Source organism: Orcinus orca, chromosome 20 (genome assembly GCF_937001465.1).
Source record: "Orcinus orca chromosome 20, mOrcOrc1.1, whole genome shotgun sequence".
Lineage (NCBI taxonomy): Eukaryota > Metazoa > Chordata > Mammalia > Artiodactyla > Delphinidae > Orcinus > Orcinus orca.
The window spans coordinates 18,977,849-19,000,184 of record NC_064578.1 but is presented as its reverse complement, the minus strand read 5'-3'; the positions used below and the strand labels follow the sequence as shown (position 1 = coordinate 19,000,184).

Genomic DNA, 22,336 nt, shown 5'->3' with positions numbered 1-22,336 from the left:
GGCACAGGGGGTGGGGTGGGGGGTTGGCTCACCAGTTTTCTGACCCGGGGGGTGGCGAGGGGTGAGACTAAGGACGAAGGAAAACTATGGGTTGAGGGCTTAGGGGTGGGGTGGCTCAGGGGCTCCGCTCCTTCCGCTTGCCCTTCATTCCTCGGCCCCTGCCAGGCCCGGCCTTATCTGCTGGGGCTCCTGCCATCTGCCCCCACCCCTTCCCTTCTCTTCCCTGGAGGACCCTGCCAGCCCAGACTCTCGGTTCTGGCAGAGGCTGGTTCTCTGCCCTTGGGCAGCCACAGCCTGGCACCAGGCCTCAGACAGGGTTGGGCCAGCCCCTCCCAGTCATGACTGCCTGAACCACCTTCTTCCTACTTCCAGAATGTCTCCACCTGATGAGAGGTAAGGAGTCAGTGGCTGAGGAGGTCACAGGGGGCTGGCGCATAGATCCTGGGAAGGAGGCCTGACGGCCTGGCCTCCTGGCCGCCTGGCCTAGGAAGTAGGATGAAGTTCTGGAGGGGTGGGTTAAATAAAATGTGGCAGATCACCCAGTCCCACGAGACCCAAACCATGCAAGACTAATATTTCTGTCTAAGGTGGCGCAGTGTCCCAGAAGCTGAACAGGCAATACCTCCAGCCCATCCTAGACTCCACAACCAAAGACAATTCCCTACATCCCCTCTCAGCAAGTCTCTCTCCCCATCGTGGGCTTCCCAATGAGTCAGGATCCTTCATGTTTCCTCCCCAGGACAGTGTAACATCTTGTTTCTCAGACTCTGTTTTCACCTTGCTTTCCCACTTCCACCTCCCTACCCTTTGACTCCTGCTCTGGCAAGCACTGGCACTACCTGTGTGGCCTTGACCTTGAAAGCTGCCTGGGACCCCTCTTCCTCTCCTCTACATCCCCTCTGCAGTCCCAAGGGGAAGCCCTTAATGGTCTGAAGCTGGAGAAACCACAGCCAGACTCTCAGTAGGACAACTAGAGCTGGGAGGGGAGGGTCCCACCAACCCAGGGTCTACAGCTCAGATCAGGAGGCCAGGTCAAGGGTGCTGTGTCCACCTCTGAGACTGGGACACAGATTCAGGACAACAGGAGTCAGCAAGTTTTGGAGAGTGAATGTTTCCCTGAGTTTTCAGAGAATGGACCCAGACCAAGGGAGTCACTGAAAACACACACAACACACACGCACACACACACACACACACACACACGTACTTACATGCACATACAGGGTTATGGCACAGGGAGAGACGTGTCATTTGTGTGTGGACAAGCTATGGAGCCCACGGACACGAGTGTACACAAATACAGGCATACACAGGCACACAAGGTCATGTACCCAAAGTCAGGCAGGACCTCCCCAGGCAAGTCCTGCCTCCCTGGGCCAGGGCTAACTTGTAATCTGTACTTACAGGAGGAGGAATAGGTGGAAGCACAGAAGTGGCTCTGGGAAGGACATGGGTCCTTCACCTTCCCCTTAAGTGGGTCTGACTCCCAGCCTATCCCTGAGACTCCCCTGGCTCATCAGGGGGCCATGCCTGTATGGCAGAGAAGGCTTTGGAGGAAGCATTGCCTTGAAGCCCTGGCACAGAGGCTGAGCATCTAAGATAGAGAATGGGCAACAGGATTGGGAGGGGTCCATGACCTCCAAGGACCTAGTGCAGGCATGGATGAAGCACTGGGCAAGGGTCCATAAGAAGCAGGGACCCCTCTGCCATGGGCTGACCTACTGACCTCAGCACAGGACCTGGCAGCAAGGTACTGACACCAACTCCTAGTGCCTGCAGAGTCTGGCATGGATGCCAAGCACAGGGTGCCAGACACTGGGGTGGGCAAGGTGGGGGGCCACTAGGCCCCGCATCAACACAGAACTTCATACACACAGGCAGGGAAATGCACCCACATTCACTTATTTTATACCCTGGGGAATCCTAAGAGCAGGGCAGGGATCACCCTGTCCTAGAGGCTGCCCTCACTGACTCCCCAGGTGTCCCCATTGGCCTGGCTCTTGGAGTCCCTGGGGTTGGAGGGTGGGCTGGAGTTAATGGGACGCCTAGATGCTTCCTCAGAACCGCGCCTCCACACACCCGCGCCCACACATATACACTTGTGTGCCAGGAGGAGGTGAGGTTGCTGCATCCCCAGGGCTGGAAAGTGGAAGGAAGGGGCAAGGCGGGGCAGAGACTCTCGCGAACCCGGTCGGTCACCCTCCTCCCCCCAGCCCCCTGCCCCAAATCGGTCGGTGGCTACGGGCAGCTTAGGTGTGAGAGCACGTCAGGGCGTGTGTGCTAGGCACCTGCAGCGGCGCAGGGCGTCCGAGCACGTTACGTGTGCCGGCGTTGGCCGCGGCTGCCTGGTGAGGGCGAGCTGGTTGCCCGTGGTGTTCCGGCAAGCCCGGCGACCGCGGCGGTGCTGTCAGTGTGGGGAACTTGGCTGAAGGTTGCGCGTGTCCTCAGGCGTCCCGAGCAAGTGTGAGCTGTGGATGTGCTCACCTGGGAGCCGCGGCTCAGCCGCCCAAGGCGCACGTGTCGGGGCGCAGGAGTGAGCGGATGCGGGGCACTAGGGCTAGACCGACAGGACCTCTCCCGGGCGCGGCGGGTGGCGAGGCGGCTGCTCCTCGAGCAGCAACTTTGGGACTCGGTTCCGGCTTCTTCGAAAGCGGATCTGGCCTCGGGGGCGTGGTAGAGGGCGGGAGGTAGAGGTGGGGGCACCTGCCGGGCGGTGGGTGAGAGGAGAGAAGTAAGGAAAGCCCCGCCCCTTCCCCGCCTCCGCTCCGCCCTCGCCCCCGCCCCCGGGGCTCTGTATAAACTCGGCCCGAGGGCTAACAGAGAAAGCGAGTATCTCTCCCGCCCCTGGCTGGTGTTCTGCACCACCCCGCGCCCCGGCCCCGAGTCCCAATCCCTGCTCTCCAGCCCGGCCCCTGCCCCGCCCCGGCCCAGCCCGGCCCGGCCGCCATGGAGAGCTGGCCCTGGCCGTCGGGCGGCGCCTGGCTGCTTGTGGCGGCCCGTGCGCTGCTGCAGCTGCTGCGCGCGGACCTGCGTCTGGGCCGCCCGCTGCTGGCGGCGCTGGCGCTGCTGGCCGCGCTCGACTGGCTGTGCCAGCGCCTGCTGCCCCCGCTGGCCGCACTTGCCGTGTTGGCCGCCACCGGCTGGATCGTGTTGTCCCGCCTGGCGCGCCCGCAGCGCCTGCCCGTGGCGACTCGCGCGGTGCTCATCACCGGTGAGTGCGCGGGGCACGGAGCGCGGGGATTTCAGGTTCGAGGGCGGGACCGGACACTCAGAGGGCTCCCCGTGGGCATGCCAAGGCAAGGCGGGACCCCTAGCCCAGGAGTGGGGGAGTCCCTCTCCCCTGGGTGCAGGGAACCAGCCTAGTAGGAAGAGCAGGGCACCTCCCCAAGTCCGGGTTAACTACCTGTGGCTTCAGGGAGTGTTGGAGGGAAAATGAGGCAGGGAGCGGGCAGGTGCACAGGGGAAACTTGTAGCTAAGAAAGAAGGAGGCTTCTGGAGTTTGGGGTTTATGCTATGTCCCTGTCCAAGAGAGCAGTCTTCGGACAGAGGACACTGCTCTGAGGGACTTCAGAGGATGGTCACCCTTTGAACTCTGCCTAACATCCCCACGTGGGAGGTACCATCTCCTCTTCCCTGGGATTAGAGGAATAGGCTTAGATGAAGAGTTAGGACCCCCAATTGTCTGGGCTCCTTGGAGTCCAGAAAAGCTTGAGGTCATCATGAGGGACAGCTGGGCATTCAGCTGCCTCTCAGATCCCACCACCCAAACCTAAATTGCTGAAGTAGCTGTCCAGAGTCTGCACCCAGCACGCCACCGCCATTCCTCCTGGTCCTCTGTGCCCAGGAAGGAGGTGAGGTCTTGGAGAGCTGGGTTCAGGTGCCTCTGGTCACCTGGCTGAGCTCTCTTTGTGTGGAGCAAGGAATAAATCTGTCATCAGAAGGAGGGAAGGAGGAGCTGAGGCCCAGCCTGAAGTGGGGAGGGGGAGAAAGGCCAGTGGGCACTGGCTCCATTGTATGGGGGAGGGGCAGCCTGGTCTCTCCCCTAAGCCCCATGGCTTTGGACAGGTGCTCAGGGCTCTGCCCTTGCATTGGGCCTGGGCTGGGGGCAGCCACCGGCTGACTGGCTTCTCGGAGACCTCAGTCTAGCAGGGGGCCCTGCAGGATCAGATGGAGCTGGAAGAACTTCCCAGAGAAGGCCATCCTTGAGCTGGGCCTCAGAGGCTGGATGGAGATAGGTGGAGTGTGGAAGGTGTTTTGGATCAGACAAAGGGTGTGGGATAGAAGCTTGAGGCAGGAATGAGCATGGCCTGGGCAGGGGACAGTCAGTAACCAGTCTGGCTGCTGAGATGTGGTGGGATATAAGGTTGTTTCCTTGGAAGGGGCCTTGAATGCCTGGCAAGAAGCCAGAATGTACTGAGGTGGGTGAAGGTGGCATGAGGGTTTGGGCTTCAGTTAAGATGGTGGAGACAGAGCAGGGCTCAGGCTGGATGGGAGAGACCTTAGTTCAGGGTGGAGTGTGAAGTTTCAAGGGACCCCAGTTTTAGTGGTTTAAGGAAGGAGAGATGACAGACCTCCTGGTATGAAGCAGGGAGCTTCTTTCCCCAGGGATGAGGCAGCTCCCCTCCTGCCTTCTAATTAATGAGTTATCTCAACAGGACCCAGGCCATCTGCAGATACTAGTGACCCAGGCAGTCTTTCCTGGGATCTCACCCCAGGCCTTTGTGCTGCCGCTGTTACATCTCCTAGCCTCGAGCCTGAGAGTGAGGTGAGAGGAGGGATGCCTTTTGTGACTTGGGCTTCCCTCAGCTCTGGTTGCAAAGCCCCGTGAAGGAGGAGGGGAAGAAGACTGCCCAGCCCACCCCACGTAAGCATCAAGAGTAGGCCTCCAAGCTTCCCAATGCCCCCAAACTCTGGGGTTTCCTCTCTCACCACGGACTGCCAGACAAGTAGGTGACCAGGCCCTGCCTCACCTGCTAGGAACGCTGTGTCTTGAGGCTGCCACCCACCCCTCCCTGAGAACCGCTGGCCAAGGCTACTTGGGGAGCTCAGCCCTGGGGTCAGGGTTTGGGTTGAGTGGCTGGGTGCCTTGTGTGCACAGCTGTGCACTGCTGGGGTCTCATGGGAGTGAGCCCATTGTTGTTCATGGCTCACTGCACGTAGGTTGGAGTTATGTGCAGGTATCCAAATGTGTGTGCAGGTGAGCAAGAGAGTGTGAAAGGCTTGGGTGACTGTGCTGGGACCGCAGAGCTGAGGTTCTGGAAGGCCTCAGTTTCCCTGTGAAGGGGCTGTCTGCTCTGGAAGGGAGCTTAGGCAAATGGGGACACACACACAAACACACACACACACACAAGGGCGCTCACGCCCCTCCCCCAGCCAGACTTGCTCAGGAAATACCCCTCAGCTGGGGCTGGCTGGTGGGTCCCCAGCCACACAAAGCCCAGCTTGCAGACCCCTGCCTAGCTTTGTTCTCTGCCTTAACAGAGGGGACAGGGCTGAAATGGGGGGAACTGGTTGTGCAGAACCACTTTGCAGCTTCTGCTCAGCAAGACCACCACGGGGGCAGGCTCCAGAGAGCCTCCTCCCTCACTGCTCCTAGCCCTGGTTGGCCACCTGTGGAGCCGGATTGGAATGAGAACAATCAAGGAAGCAGGGGTTTATCAGACCCACTGGCTGGCTCTGCCTGGTGGTCCATCTCTCTACATACCAAAGACAGGAAATTAGGCCTCCAAGAGTGGTAACTGACCTCAGGTCACACTTGGTGGGCATGGGAAGGGATTCTAACGCAGATCTGTTCTTATCTTCATCCATTGTGCCCCTGTCCTGGGGGCAAGTGGTCTGGGGCTCAGAGAATGCTCCAGTGTTGCCACTGATTGGAATTCCAAGGGTGGTGGTCGGGGGGTGAAGTGCGGATGGGCCTCCAACTTGCCTAGAGCCAGGAATAATAGTTGAGGGTGTTGAGGCTGGAAAGGAAGGTGGCTCTCAGGTTGTACAGGGTCTGCATGATGGGAATAGAGGACTTCGGCTTCATGCTAAGGGCTGTGGGGAGCCTTGGAGAGGTTTTCAGCAGCAGAGGGATATTGTCATTTTTGGAAGGATCCCTCTGGCTGCTTAGGTAGAGAATGGATCCAAGGGGGCAAGATGAGACAGCACTACAAAAGGGGGCTGCTTCAGTGTCCAGGTAAGAAGAAGCAGCCTGGGCAAAGGCAGTGAGAAAGGGAGGGAGGCTGTGCAGTAATACTGCACATGCGAGCTGAGGCCTGATATCGACCAGACAGAAGGACATCAGAACTGGGACTGGGTCTCAGCTGGGACTGGCTGACCTGCAATAGAGTCCTGACCTTACTATATGCTGGCTGAGTGACTTTGGGAAGCAACTTAGCATTACTAGGACTCAGTTTCCTCATCTGTAAAGTGGGGATCATAAGCCACGTTTGATGGGGTAGCTATGAGTCGTCAGGGAGATGACAGTTGTGAAAGAGTTGGTACTCAGGTGCTCAGCCAGAGGGGCAAAGCCTGCCAGAGATTGGCTTAGGAAAAGAAGGGAGGGCTGCTGATTGCTGGTACGTTGGGTGTCAGAGGCCTGGATCCCATCCAGACCGTGGTGACCCTGGGGTTGTCTCAGGCCGGACTCAGCCACAGTGGGAGTTCACTGGCTGTCCTTCCCTGGCCAGGCTGTGACTCTGGTTTTGGCAAGGCGACGGCCAAGAAGCTGGATGCGCTGGGCTTCACAGTGCTGGCTACCGTGTTGGATTTGAATAGCCCTGGTGCCCTAGAGCTGCGTGCCTGCTGTTCTCCTCGTTTAAAGCTGCTACAGATGGACCTGACCAAGCCAGCGGACATTAGCCGCGTGCTGGAGTTCACCAAGGCCCACACCGCCAGCACTGGTCAGTAGGCTCAGCTGCGCCAGGAAAGGGCGCGGCTCGGCAGGTGTGAGGGGGCAGGGGTTGGAGGTCTGCTGCCAAGCTGACCCTCAGCTTCCCTCCTGGCTCCATGCCTTCAGGTCTGTGGGGCTTGGTCAACAACGCGGGTCAGAACATCCTCGTAGCAGATGCGGAGCTGTCTCCAGTGTCCACGTTCCGCAGCTGCATGGAGGTGAACTTCTTCGGTACACTTGAGATGACCAAGGGCCTCTTGCCACTGCTGCGCCATTCCAGCGGGCGCATCGTGACCGTGAGCAGCCCGGCAGGTGAGGGTCTTCCCACACCAGAGCAGAAAAGGTGCCCCTGCAGGGCGGGGAGAGGTGCTGGAGCCCCTGGCCTAGGCTGAGATGCCCACTCCCAATCCATCCCCAGGAGACATGCCATTTCCGTGCTTGGCTGCCTATGGGACCTCCAAGGCGGCTGTCGCGTTGCTCATGGACACGTTCAGTTGTGAACTTCTGCCCTGGGGTGTCAAGGTCAGCGTCATCCAGCCTGCCTGCTTCAAGACAGGTGAGGTTCAGGGATTTGGGGCTGGGGCCTGTGTGGTGTAGTGGGGGAGGGGGGAAGGTGAAGTGGTGTGGTCTTCTCTGGAGGGGGGTTGGGTCTGAGGAATGGGCATGGCTTTGGCTGGGGGCAGGTCTCAGGTTGTGAGTTAGAGAGACCTGGGTCTGGCTTCGGCTTCCCTAACAGACCCCACTCTGACCTTGCCACTCCTTCCCCAGAGGCAGTGAAAGACATGGACCAGTGGGAAGAGCGCAAGCGGCAGCTGCTGGCCAACCTGCCCCGAGAGCTGCTGCAGGCCTACGGTGAGGACTACATTGAGCACTTGAACGGGCAGTTCCTGCATTGTCTGAGCCAAGCACTGCCAGACCTCAGCCCGGTTGTAGATGCCATCACCGATGCGCTGCTGGCGGCTCAACCACGCCGCCGCTATTACCCAGGCCATGGCCTGGGGCTCATGTACTTCATCCACTACTACCTGCCTGAGGGCCTGCGGCGCCGTTTCCTGCAGTCCTTCTTCATCAGTCCCTATGTGCCAAGAGCACTGCGGCCTGGCCAGCCTGGCCTTACCTCTGCCCGGGATGTAGCCCAGGACCCAGGCCCTAAACCGGGCCCTTCCCCCACTGCCCAAGGAGCAGTACGTGCATAGAACTGCTCCGGCAGAGGAGATCCCTTATGCCCTTGGTCCTCCCCTGGGCATTCTGACCCCCCAGGTCTGCCCCAAAGCCTGGCCTAAAGGACCCCAACCCCACCCACTGCCAATGTCACAGGCCAGGCCTGGTGAGGCTGCTTCCCTGTGAACCTCTGGGCCTCTCCTGCTTCATGAGCCCAAACAGACCCTCCTGGGCACAAGGCTCCACCATGCACCTTGGAGAACCCAGCTGGATGGGGAGTTTAGTGCAAGACTCAGCTGTAGCCTTTGACAGGATCCTGCAGACAGTGCCTCTGCAAACTAAGGAGTGACTGGGAAGGTTGGGGACCCCCTCAGGATTATTTCTTGGCACCAGTGCCTCAGTGCTGCGATTTGAAGGGTGAATCCCACTGTTTCTTGACTGGCTCAAGAATTAGGGCCCTGACCACCCACCCCAAGCCCCCCAAGCCACAGGGAGGCTGCATATTCTACTTGCCTGATTGCCACTTTTTGAATAAAGACAAATTTTTATTTCTCCTAGAATGGGGGAGATGCTATGTTCGCCTAGGTGACAGGCTGTGGCTGTGAAACAGACTGGGCACCGCCTGGGGGCCGAGGCTCTGGGCATAGACTCTGGTTTACACCCAACCCCCTTCAACAACCTTGGGCAGATCATTTATCCATAGGTTTCCTCATAGTGAAATGGGGGTAATGACCCCAGCCCAGGGAGTTCTGGGGCTCAATGAAGCAGAGGGAGGCCTGGGCGCCCTCTAGAGTCAGGAGCCAGCACCACAGGCCTGTCAGAGCCTCCAGCAAAGGAAGGGGCTAATCCTCCACTGACTTTCCCCACCCTGAGGAATCTGGCCGCACAGGGACAGGGCCAGCCTAGGGCTGCCACCCGAGAAAGGAAGGTAGAAGGCTTAGGTGGGGGTGGGCTCAGCGAGGGTGGGGCCCAAGGGGAGTTGGGGATCTGGGAGAGGGACTAGGGCCCAAAGGAGACAGAAGACAGCTGGGCTTAGAGAGGGCAGTTTTTATTGTCTCAGAGGGGCAGAGCTACTTCCCCTATTCCCCAAGGACACGCACGCTCTATCCTGCCCCTGCGCCACGGCTCTGGGGGACCCGCTGAGGGAAGAGGAGGTTCACGCTGCCCCCAGGGGTTCTCAGGTTAGGGAGGAACACAAAAGTGACCACATGCTTCTCAGATACGTCAGCGGCTGTAAACACAGGGCTGAGGGGGCCTCCTTGCTCTGGAGGTGGGGGGCTTGGTCCATCCTTGGTGGGGGGAGCAGGTGCCCAGCCCCTTTTCAGGCCCAAGAGCAGTCTCAGAGAGGGTCAGGGAAGCTGGGCAGCCACTAGGACAGTGTGCTACCCCCCAGGGCACATAGGTGAGCCGTGAGCTTTGTCACAGCACACGCAGACACACAGGCGCGCACACACACTTGTGGGGAGCCTTGGGCCAGGGTGCTAGAAGATGGGGATGTAGTTGTCGATCTTGGCTCGGTGGCGCTGGGCGATGCACTCCGCGATCCATACAATGTTGCGACACTCCTGCTCCTTGAGCTTCACAAAGGCGTAGAAAACACCAAAGTGGAACTGGTTCAGGAAGGCCAACTTGTTCAGTTTCACCTGCAGACACAGGCAGGAGTGGTGTGCAGGTGGCCATGACCAGAGTCAGGCCTAAGCCACCAACCCCTCCCTAGGATGGGCAGGGCCAGCACTCACCTCATGCTCGAAGAATCGGTCCTCCAGGGTCTTGTCTCCAGGGTTGCTGCCCGCACCCTCGAAGAGCAGCTTGTACTCCTGGCCCCGGGGAGCAGGGGGAAGCATGAGCATGAGGGTGCTGTTGGGTATGGGGTGGGGACGTGGGTGCCAAATGCCCGCCCACCGTTCAACAGCCAGGGCACTCACCGGGTAGTAGTCGGCCACGTTCTTGACCTGCTCGTAGTCGTCAGCCCGAGCCAGCTGGGCCAGGCCCTCAGGGTAGAGCCGTCCGCAGTGCGGAAAGAGCTTGGCACGGTCCTCCTTGGAAAGCTCTGTGCCGAAGGAGTTGATGGTGATGATGAAGGCGCGGCGGTCTGCTTCAAACTGCGGGGCCAGCGCACAGGCGAGGAGAGAGGGATGGGGAGGGAGGCAGCAGCCAGTCAGTTGGCAGGGCTTCCCCCAGGCCAGGGATGGGGGACCAGCAGGCGGGAGGGTGGGCAGGCACTCACCTCCAGGATGGGACACATGGCATCGGCTGTGGTCCCACCCAGCAGGGTGCAGAACTTGTAGAAGGACTCCAGGTAGGCCTGTGCAGAGCATGGGGTTCCCTCAGCCCAGGCAGGGAGACTCGAGGGGGTCTGCCAGGCCTCCTCCTCACAGTTCCCTCCTTCCCTCCCTGACCCCTTTCATGGTGAATCCAAACATCATACCCGTGGCCAGGGCAGTCCCCGTGTCAGAGCCCCTGAAACATCCACAGATTTCCGACTGTTAATCAGCCGAGTAGCAGTAGCCTGCTGCCTCTCCCCACCCAGTAGTCACAGAACAATTTCTGGCCCACTGTCTGCTTCATGGTGCGGTGCCCCTCACACCCTCATCCCATGGAGTGCCAGGCTCAGAGAAGGGCTCCGTCTTCCCCCTGCTGCTCTGCCTGCCCTTCCCCCAAACCTCCCCTCCTCCCCTCTCTCCTCAGAAAACCACGTGTCGATGGGCCAGTGAAGGATGGTGACCCCTGAGAGTTCACGGGGATGGCCTGGACTGGGTGCCTTGGCCCCTCTCAGCACCCCACCTTAAAGAGCACCTCCTCCTCTTCCCATCCCCTAGGTAGTTCCCAGGCATCACGCAGCAGGAACCAAACTGTACTGTCAGCCCAGCTCCTCCTGAGGGGTGGATATTGCCGGCACAGATGTCAGCCCTGCAATGTGATGGCTGGACACACAGGCTGCCGGTGGGAACAAGCACTTCCTGCCCAGGCAAATTGGATCTGCTGGGCATGAAGAGAAGCCAGGTCAGCCCAGGCCTCAGGTCCCTCCCACGACTAATTCCTGAAACTAGCTAGGCCCAGGCAGGCTTCCTTCCCTGAACCTCTCCATGTCAAGGAAAGGGGGACAGTCTCATGACCCCTGGGGAGCTCCCTCTACTCAGGTGCTCCGGGGTCCCACTTGGTGGCATGGCCACAAGAACTCCAGCTCTACAGGCTAGAGACTATTCTCCTGAGCCGGGGGTGAGGGCTGGGAGGCAGGGAAAGCTTTCTGTACCGAGGTCTGCCCTCTAGGGAGCAGAGAACATTCCACCCACCACCTGCTGATGTGGGCCACAGGTTCTACTGACCCAAGAGAGGAGGTGAGATGACACCCAGGAGTCCACGAGCCCAGGCTGAGCCTGGCCAGCAGCACTGGGCAAGCTGGGCTCAGGGGAAGGCCTGAGGTGACCACTGGGGTCACAGGAAACAAAAGTCTAGAACAGGTCAGGAGGAAAGAAGCCTGGAAAGGGAGAGTGGACCCCAGCATAGCAGAGGGCTCGCGTGGTAGCTGCCAATCCTACCATCGATTAGTGGCACTGTTTAGTCCCTCTGGGACTGTCCCCAGCCACCTCCTTCCCTGTGGCCAGCAAAGCTGGGTGTGTCCAAATCTCCAGGCCTGCCCCAGTGGGGCCTGCAGTTCCTATCTGTGGGGGAAGCCACCAGCCTTTGCCGAGCTGGACTGATCCTGGAGACGCTGACCCCAGGGTGGTGGAGACTGGTGGCATAGGCCCAGACTCTCTTCAGGAGGCTCAGGAGCTGAAGAAACTGGCAAGACCCCAGAGGCCCAGGTACCAAGGTCACCTTCCCACCCCCATCCTGTCCCCTGGAGTCTGCCAGCCCATGTCTGCTGCACCAGCTGCCTACAGTTCCCACCCGCTACTGGGGGTCCGCCTAATCTCCCATCTGTGGCCACTGGGCTGGGACATCGCCTGACAGGCGGTCCTGGCACGGTGCCTGTATCATTGGGTCGGTGTTTACAAGCTGGTGCCCGGGCAGCCCTCGCCAGTGACTCCAGCTAGAACCAGTCAGGCCCGGTGACGGTGTGGGTGAGGCTGGGGGGACAGCCGCACCCCTCACCCTGCCTCAGGGCAAGGAAGCCGGCAGTGGGCCAGGTGGGCAGGCAGCAGCCCCGTGGGGGTGGGCAGGGGCTGCGGGCAGCGTGAGCACTGGCACACCTGAGCCGGCTCTCACTGCCTGCCCGCCCCCCATGGCCCCCCTCACCCCACCCTCCCCATCTCCCTCTTTTTCTCCCTACTGGCAGGCGAGAGCGCTCGCTTTGCAGACAAGCTGAGCCGTGCTGCCAGTGTCTAGCAAGTGGCTTCAGGCAACCCACCCTCCTTCTCTAAGCCCTCAGTTTCCTTGTCTTACAAATGGGGATACTGATGCCCACCTAGCTCCTAGGGCAGTCCCGAGGAGTAAAGAAGCCAATAATCTTCCTACCTCTAGTCTTGTCCCCTCTAGGCTGTCCTCACATTCTGATGATACTCCGCCCTGTTGGAAACCTTCGTTGGCCAACCCTGCCCACAGGATAAAATTCAAACTTCTGGCCTGGTGTTCAAGACGCTGGGTGACTTGATCCTGTGCCTGCCTTTTTTTCCAGACCTGTCTCCCACTGTCCATCTGGAACCTGCACTTCCACGGCAAACTGCTTGCCGCTTGGCCCGTGTTCCACACTTGCTTCTGCATGTGCTGTCCCCCTGCCTACACTACTACAACCTCCAGGTAGGCTCTTCACCTACCTCCAGACCCTCCCTGCACCCTGGCCCAGACCCCCGCAGGGAGACTGGAGGGCCTGCGCTCAGGCTGCCACTGTGTTGGCCACCTAGCTCCAACTAGGACAGGAGAAGAGCCTCACCATGAAGATCCAAGAGACAGACGTCCTCAGGGTTAGGTCAGCAGGGCTGCTGGCCAGTGCTATCTTCAGGCCCCCTTCAGGGCCTGCCCACTACTGACCCATCAGAGGTCCTCACCGTGGCCAGGGCCCAGTCTGCCCCAAAAAGCCCTCACTGGTCCCTGGCCGGCCCCCTTCCTTGGCTCTCAGCCCTGCTCCTAAACTCTTTGGGCCAGGGCAGGGCTGAGCCAGGAATCCCAAGCCCACTCTATTTCCAGGGGTCACCAGCTTGTCCCACAGCCTGGTGGGAAGCAGAAGGTGGGTGGGGTTGAAGATGATGGGCCACAGCACTGGTTCTAGACCTGGGAACCTGGGGACACAGGGACCTGGCTATGCCTGGCTGTGTTCCTCCCCACACCGTTCTCAGGTGCCTGTCCTTGCTGGTGACAGTCCAGGTGGGGTGAGCCTGAGAGCTATGGCCTGGGTGGTGGCCAGTAACCCTCCTGGATGCAGGGGGAGTGGCCATTCAGGAGCCCGTTCTGACAGGCCAAGCTGCGGAGCACCAGCCACTCCTGCTGATTTGATCTGGGCCCAGGGGATGGAGAACCTGTTCCATGAAGTCTTGCACCAGTCACGGGAGCCAGAGAGTGAGCAGATAAGCCCCTGGGAGAGGAGCCTGGAGCAGCTGTGTCCTGTCCCAGCACCCACATAATCATCAGCCCACTGTGCCCGTGGCCCCGCCCACCTACTTCACCACCCCTGGGTCCAGGGGCACTACCTTGTACAGCGTGTTTCGGATGATCTCGATGTTCATCTCATCAAGGTCCTGCTCTGAGATGCAGTCCTGGAAAAAAGCCGCTGGGGAGGAAAGACGTGGGTATGAGAGGCAGGCGAGTGGACTCGGCCGAAGCAAGAATTGTGCTAATGTTCAACTGCCCCTGCAGGGCACAGAGGACCCCTGCCACAAGGCCCATCTGGCTGGTAATTGGGGGGCACTCAACCTGGTCTGGACTACTGCCTTAGAAGTGGCCGAAGCAATACTCCAGGCCATGTGTACTGACCTGAGCTTCTCCTGCCTTCTTGCTCCTAAAACTGATTTATAAAGGAGGCGGCCAGCCATAACATGATCTAATCGCCTCTGGGGCAGACCCAAGCTCAGATCATGCCAAAGAAAGGCTTGCATAAGAGCCTGTGACATCCTCCCTTCTCGAGGGGCAGCTGTGGATTCTGGGCCTGACGCCCACTTCTCTGCATCTCCCAGGAGAGCCTGGGGCCCACATTTGGAAAACCGTCCTTCTCCTTAGAACAAGGAATGAGCATGACAGCTGGGTGAGCATGGAGCAGTGACCCAGGGGGCCACTGGAGGGCTGGGAATTAGAGGCCAACGCAGGATAGAGCCCCTCGATCCCCAGGGACCCACGGACTCACTGGTCTGTTTCTTCTTTAAAGGTGAAGAAACTGAAGAAGCCACCAACAGCCCAGAACTAGCTCAGAGTTATTGTGAGAGATAAGCTCTTGTGCAGATAAGGCCAGCAAGTAGGGCTTAGGCCTCTTAGTGCAGGAACAAGTGCAGCTTAGGGCCCAGTTGTTCAACCCTGGTGGCTTCCTGGAGGTGGTGCCCTGGGGACTAGGACTCTGGCTGTGAGGGCACTAGCTGGTGACAGCCTTAGTGCCTTCTCCCCAGACTCCCTCCAAGGCAGGCAGGAGCCAGTGCTGCCTAGGTGGGGCCCTGAAGGAAGCTCCCAGTTCCCCTTCCTTCCTTGGCCTCTGACATGAACTCTGCATCCTGCCGGACACTGCCTGACTTGGCCCCTGGGATTTGCTTTGTGGAGGTAAGTGAAGCTCTTTGCTCCCCTCTGCCTCACAGGCAGCAAGCCACTCCAGCCCAGCTTAGGGCCACGGTCTGTCAGAGCTCCCAAGACTCCAAGGGACCCGAAATCCTCTCTCCACTCTCCGCGAGCTCAGCCTTCCTCTGCATTCGGAGAAATCAGACAGATTCACAAAATGAGATGGTCTGAGTCAGGCCCTGGGGCTAGTCAGCCTGGCCCAGCAAAAACAACAGAAAGGGAGCAAAAGGCAGGTGAGGAGGAGAGAATGGGAGGCCAAGTGGAAGGGAAGAGAAGGGTAAGCAGCAGTGGGCGGACCTCGCTTTCTGGCTCAGGGCCACCCCCGGGGGTCCGAAAACCCCACACAGAGGCACTGACACTGATGCCGCTGCCTGCCACCTCCCTCCTCAGCCAGGGTAGCTCACCCAGGGGCGTGTCCACCAGAATGGCATTGTAGAGCTCGGCGGGCGTCTGTGCGATGTTCACGGCCTCCATCTGCTCAAAGCTGCCTAGTGGGTGGCACTTGGGCACGAGCTCGGCGATAGAGCGCTGGTGCAGCGTGCCCGTGATGAGCAGGATTACGTTGTCAATCATGTAGCTGTAACTGCGGGAGGCACACAGCAGCGCGGCAGCCCTTGAAGTCTTGGCACAGCACCACGCCCCTGCCCCCACGCAGCGCAGGCCACCAGCCCCTCAACGGCGAGCACCACCTCAGGCTCCTCTCCCTGTCCAAGGGTGCCCCCTCCTCCGGCACCAGAAGCACAGGACAGACACGGCCCCTCCCTGGGTCGGGGGGAGAACTTATACCCCAAGAGTGATCAGGAAGCAGGTAGTAACTACCCCCCAGGTGTGAACAGTGTTCTGGCAAGACACGGGAAGCATGGGCGCATGGAGGTGAGGCGCACGGGCCAGCATGGGGGATGAAAGAACTGGGAGATGAAAGCGTGTTCTGGGAAGAGGGAACAGTGTGTGCAAAGGCCTGGAAGCAATTGCTAAGTGGCGGACGCCTCAAGGAACTGAGCACGGTCAGGGTTGGCAGAAGGAAGGGAACTGGCACGGTGCTGCCAGCAGGCTGGAGCCTAGAGGCGGGTCCTATGGGTCCGGCTGAGGGTCCTGACTTCGTTTTGAGCACAAGGGACCCATGAGCAGGATATAAGCAAGGAGTACCACAAGCACTCTGGCTGCTGGTGGGGACAGAGGGGGAGATGGCAAGAGGAGGAGAGGCTGAGGAGTGGAGTGGGGAAAAGCTTCTCTAGGGAAAACCAGAGAAGACTCAGAGGGAGGGTCCTTGGAGTAAGGCCCCTGGTCAGTCAGGCTGAGACAAGCAGGCAGACAGCTGCCCTGTGCAGCCCACTCCAAAGACAGGGCACTGCCTCCTTTAGGGCCTGAAGATCCACCCGGATGGCCTGGAGGAGACCCAGAGACCTGGAAGGAGCCTGGGCTCAGGTCAGTCCCCTCCGGCACAGAAGGCCCGCTCTGGACAGTGTACGGGCAGCAGAGGGGGCTGGAGAGCTGGGGAGGGGTGGGGCTACCCAGCTCAGACTTGGCAACGGGCAAGCTCTGCCTCCACCCATTGAGACAATGCCACAAAGGGGCTGTGGCCAAGAGTTCCATGTAGTCACCTGTGTGAGAAATGGAGTGAAGAGGGCGAGAGGGCCCCAGTCAGGCTGCAGGAGCCACAACATTCCTCCAGCTTGTCACCACTGATGATCTCAGGGCATGAGGCAGCTGGATGAGGCCTGGGGGTTCAGCTCCAAGGCCAGAGTGGGGCTCCCACTGAAGGGTGGGAGCTGGACTGGAGGCTGCTGCCCTGAATTGGGCACTGAGCACACCCTGGCTGTTGGGTGGGCCAACAGCTGTCCTGTGACAGTATCTTGAGGCTGTCCAAGGTAGGAAGTGGCCCCCAATACCAAGGGAAGAAAAGTAAGGAGGTGGTGGCCTAGACCTCAGCTCAGAGGGCTGGCTACGGGGGGAACTCCCACAGGGCCTGCCAGGAAGGCGGCAGGAGGAAGAAACCACAGCTCCTGTCCCCGCCTGACCCCCACCCCCCTGCTACACACTCCCCCAACTCCCACCCAGCCCAGTGCCCTGCTATGACCTCTGCTCTCCCGGGCTTGGGGCCAGGCAGCTGCCCTCTCTCTGCCCCCAATCCGGCTGGGTCAGCCACAGGATGTGTGCTGAGAAGAGACAGGCCTGCCTTCTCAAACTGAGGGCTTCAGGCAGGGCCCATTCACAGCCGCGAGTCGAGGGGCTCAAACGGCCAGCCTTTTGCCCCAACCTGACAGAGCTGGCAGAGTCGAGGGACCTGAGAGAGATCCCGCCAGAGCTTGTGCCTTGGTCTCCAGCCCCAGCCTGCATTGTCCCTACCCTGGACAGCACATCCCTCGTGCCCCTGATGCCTCCAGAATCTCACGCACCGCAGGACCCCCGCAACACTCCACCTGTGTCCCATCCAGCCCCGCTCTAGCCATCGTGTTCCCTGAGACAGCCACAAAGTCCCCACCCCCGAACCCGAAGATGCTCGTTCACGCTCTCACCAGACTTTGGGCAGGGACGGGGAGAACGCTGTACCTCTTCGAGCTGTTCTATCCAACTGATCCCACAACCACCAGCATCACCAGCCCCACTGTCAGAGGATATGAGACACAGCGGTTGCAGGCCCCAGGCCCTGTCACATCATAAAGCAGAGAAGCACTATGTCTCTTGGTCAGTGTCCATGCACCTCCACCCACGTCCAGGTCCCCATGCCTTGACTCTACACTCCCCATCTAGCCTTGTCTTCTCAGAGGAATCTTCACAAGTCAGTTTCCTTTCTCTAAACCTCTCCGCTCCTCGCACCACAGGGTATTCATTTATGTTGGGGATGGGGCTGGTGTCAGGGCCCAAGGAAGGTGCCTTGGCAATCGTCAGGGTCCTGACCCGGCTCGGAGCTGAGCCCTGTGGGAAGACTCCACTGTCTGGCTTTGCTGCTGTCCCTCCAGTGATGCGGAACAGGATGGCTATGATTCACTTTTCAGCCCTGACAGCAAATGTGAGGGCTGGTGATAGCACCCCCTGGCTGCCCCCAGACTCTCCTGCTAGAAGTCCTGGCTGGGCACCAAGGGAAATGCTAAGCCAAGTAAAGCTCCCCAGCCCCTTCCAAGGCCCCCTTCTAATCCAGGCTAGACCAGCTTTGGATGACCCTGTGCCAGGCCCAGTGGCTCCCTCCCCCGGGTCAACTGCAAGGTTACTATGGCAGTAGCCCCTGATTTCTCTCCCTTGCCCAATGAGAGCCACAATCTCCTTTCCTGGGATGAAAGGAGGCAGGGCATGGCAGAGATGATGCCGGCCCAGCTGTCTGCTTTTCCTCCAAGGTGAAGCCCTTCGGCAGGCAGGGAAATCCTCCTCCTCGTCTGGCTTGAGCTGCTGCCTCCCTGCCCCCAGAAAGCCACTCCACCAGTCCTCCCTTCATTTGGCCTTAATAGGAGAGTGTGAGGTTCCAGCTGGTCAACATCTCCCTCCAGAGGAAGACAGTTGGGGAGTGGACAGGCGTCTGCCCGCCAGGCCAAAGAGGCCCTCTTGGGGTGGGTGTAGGGCAGTCTGTATTCCTCTGCCCTGAGGCCCTCCCTCACCCTGTGCCTTCAAGAGTCAGCCTGGGCCAAAAGAAGTCTTGGGATGGGGTTTAGAAAGCCACTTCCTCCAAGAAGTCTTCCCAGCCCCTAGCCAAGCCCTATCCCTCTGCTGTGCCCTTTGGCGCCACCTGCTGGAGCATGATGGCTTGCTCCCATGGTCTCATCATTTGGCCCCGGGGGGGCCAGGCTTGGCGCTGGATAGGCCATGATGACTACCAGCCCAGTCGGCCCAACTACAGCTCCCAGCAGAAGCAACTAGTAACCGTACCTGTGCTCAATCACATCTGAGTCCTACAGAGCACTGCCCAGGTGGAAAGTGAACAGAGATATCAAGCTGTGGCTTCAGCACATTACCTGTCAAGCCTCAGTTTCCCCTCTGCAATTAGGATGACTGAAGTACAGCCCCCAGCAGAGCCAGTGACACCCTGACCTTCTCCTTATTAAAATCCTGCCCCTCTCCTGAGGTCCAGTTGGGTCCTCCCTGACCCATCCTGAGACCTGAGACTTCTCAGCATCAAAGGGCACCTGCATGCTCTCCCTCAGGCTCAGGAGAACAGTGTCAGTGCTGGCTCTCCCTCAGGGCCAGAGCCGGGTCGAGCCCAGGACCCAGAAACCACAGCCTACAGAGACCCTGCTATCAACTCAGAAACGGTGGTTGTGGACAGTGAGGGCTGGGGGGCCAGAATAGGGAGGCCTGAGAACACCTGATACCCGCTGTGACCCAGCAGAGCCCAAGGTTTGGAAAATGTGACCTGGGGAGAGTGGCAGGTGTGCTGACAGGCCCACTGGGCACTTGAGGCCATTGTCCCAGGACAAAGCTTCTTTCCAGCTGCCCACTCCAGGCTGGTGGCACAGTAGAATATGAGACCTCACCTCCCCCAGATGGTGCAGGTCACCGTGCCTGGGCTCTGCCAATGGGTGCCTGGGCTTCAGGCAGGTGCTACACACTGGAGACGGCCCCTCCAGGGAGGCTCACTCATCTAAGGACAAGGCCTTTGGGGCCCACCTGGGAATCCCCAGAGACCAAACTCACTTCTCCACAAGCCATTCTCTCCCAGCTTCCCTTCTGGGGCCTACTCTCTCATAGGACACCATATGGGATGGCCCAGATCAAAGTCTCCTCTGAAGCTCAGAGAACCCAACAGAGGCTCCACCCCATGTCAGATAGCAAGTGAATGGCTGAGTCTGGAAGGAGCCCTTGGTACAGTGATGTTATCACCATGTTATCACCATGAAATTGAGCTGAATCATCTCAAAACCACATGACTGACGACAGTCTACTTCAGAGGGACCTCTCTCACTCAGGGCCTGTCTACCACACATGAGGCAGCTGCCTCCACTCTGGCCACCCACTCTGAGTGGCCTCTCGAACCCCATCTGACCCTCGAGTCCTCTCAATGCTGAAGCCCCTGGTTCCATTTGTGGCAGCTTCCCACAGGCCTCCCCAGAAGCTATCTGCACCACCACTGGCACCCATCCTATTGCATCCATAAGTCTCCCTCCCTCCTGGCACTGCACCTGGCCCAGAGCTGAATACTGGTCATGTGTGTTGGCTCAAGGCTGGCTGGGATCTACAAAAGCACTGGACACTGTCTCTCACACAGGAGGGCAGAGGACACCTTGCCCAGCTTCTGCTTGCACACCTGCAATGACAAGGAACTCACTGCCTCCTGGAGAAACCAGTTCCAGCCATCCTGGGCCAGCTCTGTCTGCGGGTAGCACTAGCATTGCTCCCTCAAGCCCCCACATCCAGGATTGGGTATCTAGCTGACGTGTCCATCACCTGGGGATGGCACTCTCCTTTCCGGTAACATTCCTCTGGACATCTCTAGGGTATCTGCTTCCTTCCCAGAGGGTCACAGAGCCAGGGGCCCCGTGCTCCACCTGCTCGGGACATGTATGGTTCCCCCTGCCTTCCCCCAATTCTTCTTTCAAATGCCCTTCCCCTCAGCCAAACAGCCACCTCCTCAGGGAAGACAGTGGTGAGTCCCTGGCCTGGGGAGGTCCCCTGGACAGGCCCCTGTGGAAGCCTTCAGCCCTTTTTGCAACACTCCTTACTCCTGGGATGAGCCAGGGTGGAGGAGGTTACGGAGATGGAGTGGAGGAGGAAGAGGAGGAGCAGCCGGGGAGGAAGGAGGTAAATAGAAGAGACACCATGGGAGAAAGGAGACTGCTGGGAGGAGGTAAGACGGGTGTGGCTCCTGTTAGGTCTGGAGACCCTGGCCACATGAAGGTCAGCGGTGACCTTAGCCGGGGCCTTTGGTGGGGTGATGGGATGGCTGGAAGCGGACTGGAGGCTCAGGATGCAGGAGGTGAGAGAACACAGAGTGAATGTAAAAGTTCAGGCCGCACAAGATGGGTTTTTAATGGTGTGAGAGATTTGAACTTGTTTAGATGCTGTTGGGAAGAATCTGGAAGGGAAGGGGCTGCACAGACAGAAGTGCAGATGAGTGGCCCTCAGGGTTCAGGGAGTGGGGTGAGGGGACTCAGGACATCAGCAGAAGGACCCAAGAGAAGAGGAGGGTACCTCTGCCATTGGAATGCAGAGGGGCACAGGCACAGTGCTGGGAGGTGGACTGGCTTCTACTGTCTCTGTGGAGGAAGAGGTGGGCCATCTACCCAGAGAGAAGGCTGGGGGCAGGAGATGAATGGTGTTTAAGATGGGGAGGTGGTCTTCCCACCCTCGGTGGGGAGCTGCAGGGTGCTGAGTAGGGAGAGCGAGTGGCCAGCTGGGCAGGGACAGTCCAGGCCAGCTGAACTAGTAAGTGTGCATGTCTGGCAGCAGGGAAAATCCACCCAACACTGGCTTCCCCGGCTCTGCTCCCGGCAGCGGAGGTGGGGGAGGGCGCCTCGAGGCTGGAGGCTGCTGGGCTTCCTCCAGGGCTGGGGAGCTGCCAGCCGGGTGGGACCATGAGATGGGCGGCCAAGAGCGCTGCGGATGTTGGCAGAAGAGTGCTTGAATGATGGACCAGGGAACCTCAGCTGGGGAGGGAGGAAAATGAAGACAGAAGGGGTGGCAGGGGAGGAAGCAAGATCCAGAGCCCTGCTGAGTCCGGAACCCATGTCCCACAAGGGGCTGAGAGTGGGCGGGAAGGCCTGAAGGCTGTGGGTAGAGACGGGGTGCCTGACTCAGCGATTTCAGGGCCGGAGCAGTTCCAGGTGGTGACATGTTCTTGGGCAGCCATCGTGGGGGTGGCTCAAGTGGAGAGCAGAGGAGCAGGTCACTGGAGATGACGAGGTCATGAACAAGCAGCCACAGGCTCAGACAGGCTGACACGTGGCTGCCGAGCTATTCCTGAGACAGAGCAGGACTGAGGGGATGGGAAGACTGTGAGCCACACTCACCCATGAATGGAAGGGGCGGGGAAGTGACAGCCTGCCACAGGATAGTGCTTGGCTGCTTTAAGCATGCTTGGTGCTTGCAGCCAACCTCCAGCAAACAGCTGGCGGCCATGCAGCCTCAGTCACGCTCAGAGCCCTCTCCAGTTTCATGGCCTGGCAGGCTAAGACCAAGCCTCTGAGGGCACCAAGACAGGCCAGGGGCTGGCAGCACAGGCAGATGGCCAAGCAGGCAGCAGGATGGATGACATCTGACCACTGGCATGGGGTCAGCCTCCTCTGGCCAGCCTAGCTAGCACGGCCAGAACATTCACCAGGAAGCTGAAGGAGCCCTGTGCAAACAAGGTGAAGGCTGGGCTCTGGCAATAAACGCACTGCTTCCTGGTATGTCCTTCAGCTCTGGCCTTGGGGTAAAGGACACCCAGGCCCAGGCTAGGGGTTGACTGACAGATGGGCACTGCAGTATGACCCCCAATGTGGCAGCACGAGACGCATGCCATCTCTGGCCTCCTGCCCAGAAGGACCATGTCGGCTGTACCCTGATGGAGGCCAGGGCAGTGTGATATGGATCCAGCCAGGACAGCAGGGAGGTCCCCCGGAAGGAGGCCTGTGGCCAGGAGACAGCCTGCTTCCCAGCCTGAGCCCTTCAAGTGTCCCAGCCTGTGGCCTCAACCCA

At 59.6% G+C, this 22,336-nt stretch overlaps 2 protein-coding genes across 3 annotated transcripts in view; one reads left to right on the top strand and one right to left on the bottom strand.

Moving 5' to 3' along the window:
• The first annotated feature begins 2,269 nt into the window (after nucleotides 1-2,269).
• Nucleotides 2,270-8,595, top strand: HSD11B2 (hydroxysteroid 11-beta dehydrogenase 2). Its single transcript, XM_004280857.3, has 5 exons — nucleotides 2,270-3,211; nucleotides 6,672-6,884; nucleotides 7,001-7,186; nucleotides 7,293-7,430; nucleotides 7,643-8,595. Exons 1-5 carry the CDS (start codon nucleotides 2,947-2,949, stop codon nucleotides 8,068-8,070), a joined length of 1,230 nt encoding a protein of 409 aa, XP_004280905.1. The 5' UTR covers nucleotides 2,270-2,946; the 3' UTR covers nucleotides 8,071-8,595.
• Nucleotides 8,596-9,067: 472 nt separating this feature from the next.
• ATP6V0D1 (ATPase H+ transporting V0 subunit d1) overlaps nucleotides 9,068-22,336 on the bottom strand; it is a 38,044-nt gene continuing 24,775 nt past the window's right edge. Inside the window, exons 3-8 of one of the 2 annotated variants that reach the window (XM_004280856.3) lie at nucleotides 15,136-15,314; nucleotides 13,663-13,742; nucleotides 10,263-10,340; nucleotides 9,961-10,137; nucleotides 9,775-9,852; nucleotides 9,068-9,678 (exon numbers count right to left, since the gene is read on the bottom strand). In XM_004280856.3, the coding sequence (XP_004280904.1) occupies nucleotides 9,517-9,678; nucleotides 9,775-9,852; nucleotides 9,961-10,137; nucleotides 10,263-10,340; nucleotides 13,663-13,742; nucleotides 15,136-15,314 (754 nt within the window). In that variant the 3' untranslated portion in view covers nucleotides 9,068-9,516. The remainder of the gene's footprint in view (nucleotides 9,679-9,774; nucleotides 9,853-9,960; nucleotides 10,138-10,262; nucleotides 10,341-13,662; nucleotides 13,743-15,135; nucleotides 15,315-22,336) is intronic. The other variant, XM_033407692.2, reaches the window with a different exon arrangement.